Source organism: Micromys minutus (genome assembly GCF_963924665.1).
Source record: "Micromys minutus genome assembly, chromosome: X".
Lineage (NCBI taxonomy): Eukaryota > Metazoa > Chordata > Mammalia > Rodentia > Muridae > Micromys > Micromys minutus.
In genome coordinates, this window is record NC_137970.1 from 10,768,797 (window position 1) to 10,782,018 (window position 13,222).

Sequence of the window (13,222 nt, forward strand, 5' to 3'; positions counted from 1 at the left end):
TTTCTTTCTCCACCTCCCCTTTCTTTGACACAGGGTTTCTTTGTGTAGCCCTGGCTATCCTGGAACTGTAGAACAGGCTATCCTCAAACTTAGAGCTCTGCTTGCCTCTGCCTTCTGAATACTGTGATTAAAAGCCTAAGCCACTATACCTGACTAATAATTAAATTCTAAATGGGGACTTCTTTTCCTTCAAAAGTACCTCTTTTTCTTCTCTTTTGTTTGCTCATTGGCCAACTATTCATTTATAAGATATTAAATTTTGGCATAGCTAGAAAAAAATTAATGTCCTAAGCTTAGGATTTTATTTTTTGAGATAAGATCTCACCTTGTATCCCTAACTAGCCTAGAAATCCCTATGCAGACCTGGCTGGCCCTGAACACACAGAGCTCTGCCTATCTATCTACACGTCCCACCCTGACAGTATCCTTTTACCCAAAAATTAGCGAGACTCTCTAGGTAAAACCTTACTACAAATAAAAGACAAAAAGGCAAGGTTTGTGACTGTGTTTACACAAGAAAACACAATTGAAATCCTATCAACATCATACAGAACTATAAAGTATTAGAGAAGGCTCTATGGATGACCTATCCAACCATCTTTTGTATATAAGAGCCAGAATGTCTTAACTGAAGTCAATATTGTTTTCAAAAGAGAGAAACTACTTTCAATAAGACAAGTTAAAACTGGAAAAGAAATGGTCTGATTTTAGCTGACACTAATTTATCTGTTCCCCGTGAAAATGTAAAAGATATGATCTTACATCAGTGTGACGGGCATCTGGGTTGTCAGCTTGACTATATCTGGAATCAATTACAATTCAGAACCTGGGACCCAGATCTTGAGGCTGGAAGACACAGGCTTCTGACCCAGATCGTGACATGGGCTAACACATGCTTTTGATCCAGAATTTGAGGCATAGTGGTCTTGAAAAGTTTAGGTCCAGGCAAGATAGTACACACCTTCAATCCTAGGAGACCGAGGCAAGCAGATCTCTGAGTTCAAGGCCAGCTTGGGCCAGAGCAAGTTCCCAAACCAGGTGTGGTAGCACACACCTTAAATCTGGGCCACACCTCCTTCTGGAGACCTACAAAAGGACAATGGAGGAATTCTCTCATTCCCTTGCTTGCACTTACTTGCCAGCACAGCTGTTGGAACCTACTTCTTCGGGATTCCAGTTTATACAGAAGGCCAGCTGAAACACCTTAGGCTCTTGAGACTGAGCAATTACTAGATTCTTGAACTTCCCATTCTCAGCTGCCTGTTGTTGAATTACTTGTACTGCAGACTATAAGTCATTACAATAAATCCTCCTAATATATAAAGGCATTCCATAAGTTCTGTGACTCTAGAGAACCCTAATACAATCTTCCAGAATGGTCATGAACAAAAAAGATACAACTGATGAAGATGATGAGCAAAAAGAACCCTTGTGTACTTTTGGTGAGAATTCAAAATTCCTATAGACATTTTGGAAAAGAGCATGAAGAACCTAAATTTACTAAAGAGATTACTAAATGATCCAATAATTCAAATTTCTGGGTATACATTAAAAGGAAATAAAACTACTATGCCACAGAGATACCCACACTACTGTCCCTTTTTTCTTTTTGAGACAGGGTTCTCTTTAAGTTGTCCTGGAACTCACTGTAGATCAGGCTGACTTGAACCTCTGCCTCTGCCTCCCAAGTTTGGGATTAAAGATGTGTGCCACCACCAGCAGGCTAATACTTTTTATATTTGAGAAAGGGTCTCACACATTGGCCTTGAACTTGTTAGGACGTTGAGGACATCTGAAACTCCTGGTCTTCCTGGCTCTAAGTCCAAAGTGTTTCAGTTACAGCAGTACACAGGACAAATGCAGCATCACCCATACTAGCCAAGATACAGAAATAACCTTTGTTTATCAATGGAGAGACATCAAATGGCTAGAAAAGATGTGGCAGAGAATGATGGCACAGAGAGCACTCCCGAGGTCCCGTGGTTGATCCCCAACACACCCATAAAAAATGTGTCTGTCTCATGCACAGTGTCCTAGCCTTCAGGAGTGAGGCAGGAGGAATTTAGCTTAAAGTCAGTCTGAGTTATACTCTGAGACTTTGGACACGTGCACTGTATATCATACACAATGAAATGTCACCTGCAACAACATGGATGGACCAAGAGGACATTATATATAGTCAAAGAAGACAGGCACACAAAGCCAGTCTCTCTTCTCACTTTAAATGGAATCTTAACAAGTCTGATTCATTAAAGCAACAGCGAATAATTTTTATCAGAGGCTGAAGGCAAAGAAAAGGGAAATGTTACTCAAAAGATACAATGTATCAGTTAGGTGGCAATGTGTTAGGCGGTAATGTTAGTTAATATTTCAGTTACAGAATAACAACCTCTATATCTAAGTGGGATTTAGTAGACATGGGGTGTGCACCTATAACCCCGGCTACTTGGGAGACAGAGGCCAGGGATCACAAGTTATCAGTCTAATTTACATAACAAGTCCCAGCTAAGCCTATGTCTTTTAAGGAGGACCTAACTAAACAAGAAATAGCTGGGGATATAATGGCAGAATGTTTGCTACTATAGGCAAGGATTGGGTTGGGTTCCATTTTTAGTCCTGCTAAAAGGCAGAGGGGTGTGGCAGGAGGTGGTGGTATGTTAGCTGTCAGCACAAAATAAAGTATAAGAGATGATCAAAGTTAATGAGTCTGATTTGTTCATTCGGGAGTGTCCTCAGGTACTGTATTCCATTAATATATGCAATTTAACACTGTATCCCATAAGTACATGACTTATCAATCTGAAAAATAGATGAGGTGGTGCAGGAGCTTGTGATCCCATCTGCTTTGAGCTCAAGAGCCAAAAAGGCCAGCCCGGACAACACAGTGAGACCAATTATCAAGAGCACTGCAATTGTACAAGCGGAGAACAAAGAGAATTGTCTAACCTTAGGATCAGCATGAGCATCTGTTACACCTGCGAGAGATGAAGCTGTAAAACGATGCTTAGGTAGGGTCACAAAAATAGACGCTTTTATCAGGGAATTTCTCCGTGAGTTGTGCGTGAGAATAGCTAGGCTACTAAACAAAAAGCAAAAATAAACACACAAAAAAAAAATTCTCGAAGCCCAGACATCACCAAAGACCAATTGCTTCTGAATCTATGGAGGTGGATGGAACCCATAGACATTTTTAAAGGCTTTCAGTTGATTTCGAACGGAAGCCAAGATTAGAAAACAGACAAAACGTGTGGGTTTTTGGAGAAAGAGGCGGTAGGGAAAGATGAAAACCCAGGCAGGACAGGGCGGCTACTGCAAGGGCCTGGACAAAAGCCAAGAGTAGCAGCAAAGGATTTAAGGACATGTGTTTCAATGATGAGCTTTGGGTGACAGCACAGGCGCAGCACACAGAAGACCGCATTCAAATGACGTTATTGTGCCTTTGCTCCTGTCCCACAATTGACAAAAAGGAAAAAAAAGAAGATAAAAAGACTGCAACGTTATCTCCCACACGTAGCACCAGAGTCGCTTATGGGCGGAGCGCGCGGTCACCGAAGGCCGCCTTTTGGGGCCCCAAGAGGGGAGACGGGCGGCTTCTCCGCCAAGCCTCCTCCGTTCACCGTCCCGCTGCAGTCGCCTAGGCGGGGAAAAGGAGCTCTTAGGGACTGCTGACGTTACTGTGACGCGGCTGCTGGACTGGCGGCGCGGTTTCCGGGGCCGCGTGCTCCCCCCTTTTCCGCTTTCCCGCCCACGCGCCGCCCGGCCCCGCCCCGCTCCCACGCACCCCGTCCTCCTGCCCCCCCAGAACAGCACTGTGCGGGGAACGGTCGCAGGTTGCCTTTGGATAGGGCCTCCCGCGGGTTCCCCTTCCGCTCTGTCCGGCGACTTCCGCTCTCGGCCCAGCAACATGGACGCCGCAGCCTGCCGGCCCGGTGGCCGCTGAGCAGTCGCGGAAGCTTCCCCCTTGAGTGGCGGCCGGCCCGCCTCTCTGCCCTCCCGCCCAGCGCTCGCCTCCCCGCGGCCGGCCGGCCCGGCCCTACATGGGGGCGGGCCTCCGCAGCCAGGGCTCGGCTTCCTGTTCAGAGGCGGCCTGGCGCTAGGCGGCGGCCACACTGCCTGCGCCCGCCTCGGTGCGGTCACCGAGCCCGGGAGGAGGCTCCAGGGCCGCATCTCAGGCGGTTGCCCCGAGCCGGGCTGTGCGCCGCCATGGCCCCAGTGCAGCTGGAGAACCACCAGCTGATCCCTCCTGGCGGCGGCGGTGGCAGCGGTGGCGGCGGAGGCAGCAGCAGTGGCTCCGCGTCTGCCCCGGCTCCCCCGCCGCCCGGAGCCGCCGTAGCGGCGGCAGCTGCGGCTGCGGCTAGTCCCGGATACCGGCTTAGCACGCTCATCGAATTTCTGCTGCACCGGGCCTACTCGGAGCTTATGGTGTTGACGGACTTGTAAGTGCTGCGAACCCATGCCTGCTTCCCGGCTCCCCACTTGCCCTTCCCGCCTTCCATAGAGGCTTATGCTTGCCTTTTACTGAGCTAGGCTGCTGAGCAGAGAATTTTGAAATTCATGGGGTTTAGGTTCTGGGTTCAGGGAGGAGGTAGCTGTTAGGGGTCTGGTTGACAATGAAAGCACGCAGACTGGTAGTTTCGCGTGTTAACACTAGCGCTGAAGATTGTCTTTGGGATTTTTGTCTTGAGTTCCCAACAGAACGATATTGATTTCTATGTGGAATCCTTTTAAAAACCTGAGTGGAAGAGTAAGCATTGGGGACTACGTAGAATTAGGGCTGGATGGGATTTTCAAAGAAGGGAACTGTTTTACAGCCTTTTGACAATATGTTTTAAATGAAGGATGCAATTGTTTCTCTTTGAACGCAGGAGGTAGATTCTATTTAAAACAATTGCATTGTGAATTCTGAGTCTTTCTGTGACATTTGCAACATGCTAACTCTTTATGAATGTAATGAAAGTAGAATACTTTTTTCTAATCAGCCTTCAGTTTTCAGTCATCTAGTTACCTATGAAATGCCTTGGGGCGTGATTAGGGTGTTAATGCGTTCAGAGTACAAGCCTATTACACCGATGGTTCTGTGTGCGAATAAATGATATTTGGAAATTTTGGAACTCTTTTGCATCTTCTAGCTGAGGTTCATAGAAGTTTTCACTTTTTACCTATTGTTAGGCTCAGTCAGGTTTCCAGGGAAATACGTTAGTATACAGATGCTAGGATGTATCTTGGGATACTTTGTTACTGGCGAGCTAAGTATTTTGTTTACTCATGACTAAAAGAATTGGGGACGGTTTCATTTACTCTTGTAAAACGTTTCCTTTCAGTTTTTATGTACTGTATCTTGTTGAGTGAGACAAAGCTTAACCTTGTCAAAAGAGCTGACATTACTGCTATTATCATTACTGTTGAGACGGGGTTTTCTTGTTCCGTCAGGCTGGCCTCTAACCTTCAGTTTAGGCTCAGCCTCTTTAGTGTTGGGATTACAAGTATGGGCCACTTACACCTGGCTGAGATTTTTTTAAACGCACGAATCTACTGAGAGCTAGATTACAGGTGTGTGTGCGCCCCCACCCGCAACGGCTTCAGACTGAGAGAAGATTTTCAAGCTTAGCAGTTCTTGTAGTAATATATGTATATTACATGTGTTCATAAGAATTCAAGAGAAAGCTTAATGTATGTCCTGTGCATAACTGTGATAAAAAGACTGTGATCATGGATCGTGTGATTGGTGTTCTGTAAAGAATTTGGAGAAATTTATTGAATTCCGTTCTATTTTTAATTTTAGGACTTAGTTTATGGAGAGGGATTTGTTTTATTAATGTATAATAATATAGTTTTAGTCCACCACCATTTGTATGATCCCTAAACATATCCCAAGCACAGACCACAGCTGAATTCCACATTCTGTGTTCAAATCCATACAACTCAGTATCTAATCTAGGAGCTGTGTTGAGTGAGATAGATAAGATTTGTGGCTTCAGTGTTTGGGAAGCTAAAGCAAGAGAATCACAAGCTTTAGGCCAGAATCAAACTACAAAGGGATTCTATTTCAAAAAAGATTGCTTCAATCCCTGCGGAGGCCCCAAGTACATGCTAGTCTTAAGTTTGAGGCTAGCCTTGTCTATATAGTCAATTCTAGGACATTGAGATCTACACAGTAAGACCTTGTCTCAGACCAACCACCACCACCCCAGTCCAGGAAAAAAAAAAAACACGTACACAAACTAAGCAATAATAAAATACACAGAAGAAAGTTTTTAGCACCGCTTCTCTATTAGAGTGACCATAAAACTTGTGGTGTAAACCGGGATACCTTTGAACATAGGTGAAAATGTTATACATATAGTGTATACCCTGTAGCCATAGCACTTCAGAGGTCACGGCAGGAGCATTAGAAATTAAAAAACAGCCTGTAGGCAACCCAGAAAGTTTGATGTTAGCTTGAGTTGCCTGGTATGTTTCAATAGTAACAGTAATACACATTGGGTAGGGAATATAGTGGTAGAGCACTTGCTAGGTCCTGGCTCCAGCTCTCCAGCACCACACATTTAAAAAATAAAGCATCAAGCCTATATATGGACTTTGCTGTATCAACCAGGACTATTTAGTTTTTTTACCTTTAAGGCCCTGAGAACTGTGCCTTCCATACTTTACCTCTTTAATTCATGTGCTAATAGTCTTATTCTGTTCCATCTAACTACCCTAACCTTCTTGATGTTTCTTGATCTTTCTTCTCACAGTTTACAATTGGATAATGTCTTTGCTCTTTTTCCAGAAATTAAGGGAAAAGCAAGTGCTATTCTTTACACTTAAAACAACAAAACCCTTTCCAATTATTTGTCAACTAAGATGACTTGATTTTGAGATAGTCTTGCTCTTCTGTAGCTCAGGTTGGCCTTAAACTGAAATAGATTGTCCTGCCTCTGACTCCTGAGTGCGGGGCACAGGACTGGAGCTTTTAAACTGTAAGATTCACACAGTATCTTCCAAAGCATTTTGAATGGAAAGAAATGTTGCTTTTTCAGTTTTTACTTTATAGCCATATTGTTGCTAACTTGTCAGTGCAAAGTGTTAGCAGCCACCTGAGCCTGTGGTTACTGTTTGCTCAATTTTTCTGAAACATGAAGATACCAAATATAATTAGAGTAAAGGCCATTATCACATTTTGAGAAGGCATGCATATATTTAATCAACTTTTCCCCTTCCTCTTAGATTGCCAAGGAAATCTGATGTGGAAAGGTGAGTATAAAAAAAAACTTAAGTCTGTCTTATTGATTTTTTTTCACTCTGCGAGCATGAATATGATGCTATTTATTGGTGATAGAGGAACCTAGGTCCAAAGAAACTTGGGACTGTGTATTTTGTTGGAAGCACCAGGGAATGCAGTTTTTGTGTTCTTGGTACTTGGATGTAGAACCTTTCTATAACCCTTCATTGATGGCTGATCAGGCAAGTCTTTGGGAGGAACAGGAAAGTGTAACTGCATAGACTGTGATGGACGTTGAGTTGACTGGCTTTGGGCAGCTGGCTGTTAATTTACCAGTTGTAGTAATGATGCTGTTAGATCCTTTTAGCACACATTGACTTTAGTCTTCTGCTATTGCTATTTTATAATTGACATTTTTTTGATCCAATTTAAGCTTGGGGCTTAAAATTAACACTATTATGTTTTTATAGGCCACAGGAACAAGATTTAAGGAGATCATGTTATTGGGATTTAAATGGATACTATAAGGCTAAGTTGGTAATATCTTTGATCCTATCTCTATGTTCCTTGGTTTTGGATTTTAGGACCAAATCACTAGGAAGGTTTGTAGTATTCATTCCTGGCTACCTCTCCATTACCACCACCAAATGCCTTATTTGTAGACTTAGAAAGGAATCGAAAAGATAGAGCTGGAAGACACAATTGAAACTTAACCTGGTTTGTCACTTGACTGGTCAGTTTTAAAAGAAAGGAACAAGCTAGGTTTGTTCTGCCTGTTGTGGAACGCTGGGCTTTTGAAGAACTGACTCATGCACACTATCAGTGAAACAGTATGGTGTCAGAAAACCACATTAGAGTAGTTTACAGAGAAGGACATCTTTCTGATAGGGAAAAAATATCAGACAAATCTTGCTGTGTGCTAAGAGAGGGCCCTGAGGTTGGTGGTGTCCAGGTTGTTGTGTATTTGTGTGTGGTGCCTTACAATCTTGAGCTATAACCCCAGACCTCTCAGATCTTAATGTATTTTTAACACTTGGTCTCCTTTCTTGTTTTCTTTAATTAGGTTGTGTGTGATCTTATCATACTCTCAATAGCAGCTTGACTTTAATTTATTCAGTCAGCAATAGACTTCTGCAAAAAACTATGTGGGTGCATAGCATCATGGTGATATTATTAGTAAGATGGAGAGATGTTGGTTGGATGTGTAGGTTATTGAAAAGTCACATTAAGTTAATACATAGCTTCGACTTCATTTGGTGGTAGGTTAGTATTATTCTGGGTCTTGTTACTAATTAGTCCTGGCATGTTGAAATTTTTTCCAGTGTCTTGAACCATGAGAGTTATGATTGTCAGTTGTGGTGGTAGTGAAGTAAAAAAATCTAGTTAATAAATAGAGGGTAGAGAATTTTTAATGATGCGCTTAAAGCTTTATGAGATGATAAATATTGGCGATTGCTGGGTGAAAAAGCATAGAAATGAATACGGTATAAAAATAGATATGGACAGACCTACCTTTTACCAATCAGTATCCTGCTTTTAATTTGGGTAAGGTAATATATTCAACTTTGTCATAGAAATTCATCAGAGTTTTTGTTTGTTATGCTATTATAAGTTGGGAAATAACCCTTGATTTTAAATAAAGGACAATTCAAAGTTTGGTAAAGAATATATTTCAACTCCTCGAACCAAAATGGTAACTAATTACCAATAACTTCAGTTATGAGGTTTATACTTTATATCTCCTAACTTCTACTACCACATATCCATAGATTTAGTATATTTTAAGAATTATTTATTATAATAAAAATTAATTTTAAATTGTAATTTATTGTGGAAAAACTGTTGGATGCATTGCTCTGTGATAAAGGTATGAGAAAGACATAAAATGAGATGAAATTAATATTTATGTAAATATTTTAGGTTAATTTTGTGCATGTGAACAAATTGGTTTTTTTTATTCAGATGAAACAAATTGTGAAAAATAATGTGCTGGTTCAGATGAGAATTGTTTTATTTTTTGTAGGAAAATAGAAATTGTGCAGTTTGCTAGCCGGACACGTCAACTCTTCGTTCGATTATTAGCTTTAGTAAAATGGGCCAATGATGCTGGCAAAGTAGAAAAGTGTGCGGTGAGTTAAACTTTTGATTTTACTTTGATTAGAATAATTTTGAGAACTGGACATAATAAAACATGCAGTCTGTGTAACTATGCTCATGAGGTCTACATGGTTAGGTCTACAAGGTTAGAGACTACTACATGGCAAGATGCTGTCTCAAAACAAATGCCTTTAAATGTTATATGCATAATTTAGAAATTTAACTTTGGGCTAGAGAGATGGCTCTGTAGTTAATTCTCAGCAATCAACATGGTGGCTCACAACCATCAGTAATGAGTTCTGATGCCCCCTTCTGGTGTCTCTGAAGACAGCAACAGTGTACTCATAAACGAATTGATTAAAAAAAAGAAATGCATAGTTTGATCGTTAGCGGGAGCAGAGAGCGGACCCCAGAGAGCCCTACCGCCACCGCCGGCCTAGTCACCATCACACCCTGGAGGAGCCGCAGCCATCGCCGCTGTCCCCAGTCTCCATCACGGAAATCATGAGCAGCGAGGCCGAGACCCAGCAGCTGCCCGCCGCCCCCGCCGCCCTCAGCGCCGCGGACACCAAGCCCGGCTCCACGGGCAGCAGCGCGGCTGGTGGCGGCCCGGGCGGCCTCACCTCGGCGGCGCCCGCCGGCGCGGACAAGAAGGTCATCGCAACGAAGGTTTTGGGAACAGTAAAATGGTTCAATGTAAGGAACGGATAATGGTTTCATCAACAGGAATGACACCAAGGAAGATGTGTTTGTACACCAGACTGCCATAAAGAAGAATAACCCCAGGAAGTACCTTAGTAGTGTAGGCGATGGAGAGACTGTGGAGTTTGATGTTGGTGAAGGAGAAAAGGGTGCGGAGGCAGCAAATGTTACAGGCCCCGGTAGAGTTCCAGTTCAAGGCAGTAAATACGCAGCAGACCGTAACCATTACAGACGCTATCCAAGTCGTAGGGCTCCTCCATGCAATTACCAGCCAAATTACCAGAATAGTGAGAGTGGGGAAAAGAACTTGGGGTCGGAAAGTGCTCCTGAAGGCCATGCCCAACAACGCTGGCCCTATTGCAGGTGGAGGTTCCCACCTTAGTACATGCGGAGACCCTATGCGCGTCGACCACAGTATTCCGACCCCCCTGTGCAAGGAGAAGTGATGGAGGGAGCTGACAACCAGGGTGCAGGAGAGCAAGGTAGACCAGTGAGACAGAAGATGGACAGGGTTACAGACCACGATTCCGCAGGGGCCCTCCTCGCCAAAGACAGCCTAGAGAGGATGGCAATGAAGAGGACGAAGAAAATCAAGGAGATGAGACGCAAGGTCAGCAGCCACCTCAATGGCGGTATCACTGCAACTTCAACTACCGATGCAGTCGCCCAGAGAACCCTAAACCACAAGATGGCAAAGAGACAAAAGTAGCCGATCCACCAGCGGAGAATTCGTCCGCTCCCGAGGCTGAGCAGGGCGGGGCTGAGTAAATGCCGGCTTACCCTCTCTACCATCATCCGGTTTGGTCATCCAACAAGAAGAAATGAATATGAAATTCCAGCAATAAGAAATGAACAAAGATTTTAGCTGAAGACCTTAAGTGCTTGCTTTTTGCCCGTTGACCAGATACACTAGAACTATCTGCATTAACTATGCAGCATGGGGTTTTTATTATTTTTACCTAAAGATGGCTCTTTTTCGTTATGACAAATGTTTTTTAAGAAAAAAAAAAGATCTGGTTTTTCTTAATACACCTTTAATGGTTTTTAAATTGTTTCATATCTAGTCAAGTTGAGATTTTTAAGAACTTCATTTTTAATTTGTAATAAAGTTTACAACTTGATTTTTTTCAAAAAAGTCAACAAACTGCAAGCACCTGTTAATAAAGGTCTTAAATAATAAAAAAGAAATGCAACTTATGTTAATTTCAATTTTATTACCAATGTCAGTAATCATGTTCTTTTATGATAATGCATAAATGTGTATCTGTGGAAGGCTAGTATTTGTATATGGACACTTGACCAAAAGGAAGAGGAGGAGATATGTGGAAGAATTTACATTAGGAGACTTTAGCTATAACATTGGAGGAACTAAAAGGGGAGAAATGGTTAGCTTCAAAATTGTATGATTCTTTAGAACAGTGGTTCTCAACTTGTGCGTTAAAGACCCCTTTTACAAACTTGTATCTCCAAAAATATTTATATTACAATTTATAACAGTAGCAAAATCACAATTAGGAAATAGCAACAAAGCAATTTTTAAAAAGATTTCTTTATTTCCACACAACAATAGTAACACAAACTAGCCAAATTTTAACATAAGAATGATCACCTAGGGGCCTTGAGTGAGTTTACTGTGAGAATTTGGGGAGGATGATTTGGTGTTCACAGTTGAGGAACACTGGCTCTTGTTTTACTTCAATCACTCCTAAAGAGGTCGTACCAGAAAGGGCATTAAATAGTGAATGAAGTCCTGAAATGAAGACAGCATTTCCCTGCTTTCATTGAGGTTCCATTTTTAGGCTCAGCTCTACAGGACCAACTATATTTCTAGCTGCTGTTACCTTTTGTGAATGGTAAGGAAGTACAAAGATACACTAGCTTGACAACGATTCTCACTTTTCTTTTCCCTTTTCATTCTTTTATGTAATGACATTTTTAAAAGGTTCCTAGTTCTCATAGATTAAAGCAGATTAACAAGTTAGACCTGGCTAGATTGACTTTGAGAGCTTCAAAAGTTCTTGGTAGTTTATTAGGCTTCTTAAATAAAAATCAGCAGGGCAATGGTGGTGCACACCTTTAATCCCAGCACTTGGGAAGCAAGAGCAGGTGGATCTCTGTGAGTTCGAGACCAGCTTGGTCCACAGGCTGAGTTCCAGAATAGTCAGGTCTGCACAAAGAAACCCTGTCTTGAAAAACCAAAAGGGGGGGGGGGGAGAACAGCTAAGGCATGATGGTATCAGAATATTTAATACTCTGGTAAACTGAAAATGGAGAATTTTTTATTTGTAAGCTGGTGAGGGTTCTTATTTCACAAAAGTCCCACTCTACAAAAAAAAAAAAAAAAAAAAATGTACAGCACAGCTGAAGTGGTTTCTCTGACATTTCACCTCAGTTTTAGCCTGCTTTAGTCTCTGTTTAGCCTATTCCACTAGATTGCCTAAACTTTTGTGAAAGTTGCCAACTGAAAGGAGGAGAAAGATCATAAAGTTGGACTTTGGAAAATTCTAAAATATAGATTTGCTTTTTGAATCATATCCTGTTGATTTTTATTGTCAATTTGACACAAACTAAAGTAACCTGGCAAGAGAAAACTCACTACCCCAGTTGAATAATTGCCTTGATCAGATAGACTTCGGGTTATATATTTGAAGCATTTTCTTGATTGCTGATTGATATGGGAAGCCCAGTCCGCTGAGGGTGATCTTCCCTGTGTAGTATAAGAAAAATGCAAGTGTTGGGCTATATACAAAAGCTAGCTGAACATAAACTAGTAAGTGAGCCAGCAAGCAGGATGTTGTTGTGGTTTCTGCTTGTTCCTGTCCTGCCCCCCTTTAATGATGAATTAAGATGTGGAAGTGTGAGCTGCACAAATCCTTTCCTCTAAGTTGCTTTTGATCAGAGTGTTTTGACACAGCTGTCTCTGAGTAAGTCAATATACCCTTCTATTGATCAAATATTGATCAAAAGCATATTTGGCTTAGGTTGGCCTTAAACTATTAGTCCTCTTAGTTTATTGAGTGTTAGGATTATAGATGTGTACCACCACCACACTCAGTTTTTGAGGTAGTGTGTTTTGTATGATATGCTAAATTTCCCTCAAGGTGTGAGGTTGCTCTGATAGATGACTCACTCAGTGGTTAAGAGCATTAGCTGCTCTTTCAGAGGACCCGGCTTGATTCCCAGCAACCACAGGGTAGCTACCTGTAACTCCAATTCCAG

At 42.1% G+C, this 13,222-nt stretch overlaps 1 protein-coding gene and 1 pseudogene across 3 annotated transcripts in view; both read left to right on the forward strand.

The window, feature by feature from the left end:
* The first annotated feature begins 3,913 nt into the window (after positions 1 to 3,913).
* Positions 3,914 to 13,222, forward strand: part of MED14 (mediator complex subunit 14) — an 81,396-nt gene continuing 72,087 nt past the window's right edge. For both annotated transcript variants that reach the window (XM_080910968.1, XM_080910969.1), the window contains exons 1-3: positions 3,914 to 4,436; positions 7,210 to 7,236; positions 9,228 to 9,333. In XM_080910968.1, the coding sequence (XP_080767094.1) occupies positions 4,204 to 4,436; positions 7,210 to 7,236; positions 9,228 to 9,333 (366 nt within the window). In that variant the 5' untranslated portion in view covers positions 3,914 to 4,203. The remainder of the gene's footprint in view (positions 4,437 to 7,209; positions 7,237 to 9,227; positions 9,334 to 13,222) is intronic.
* On the forward strand, positions 9,806 to 10,771 carry LOC308415746 (Y-box-binding protein 1-like; annotated as a pseudogene). The gene has a single exon. The product of its transcript is annotated as a Y-box-binding protein 1-like (transcript).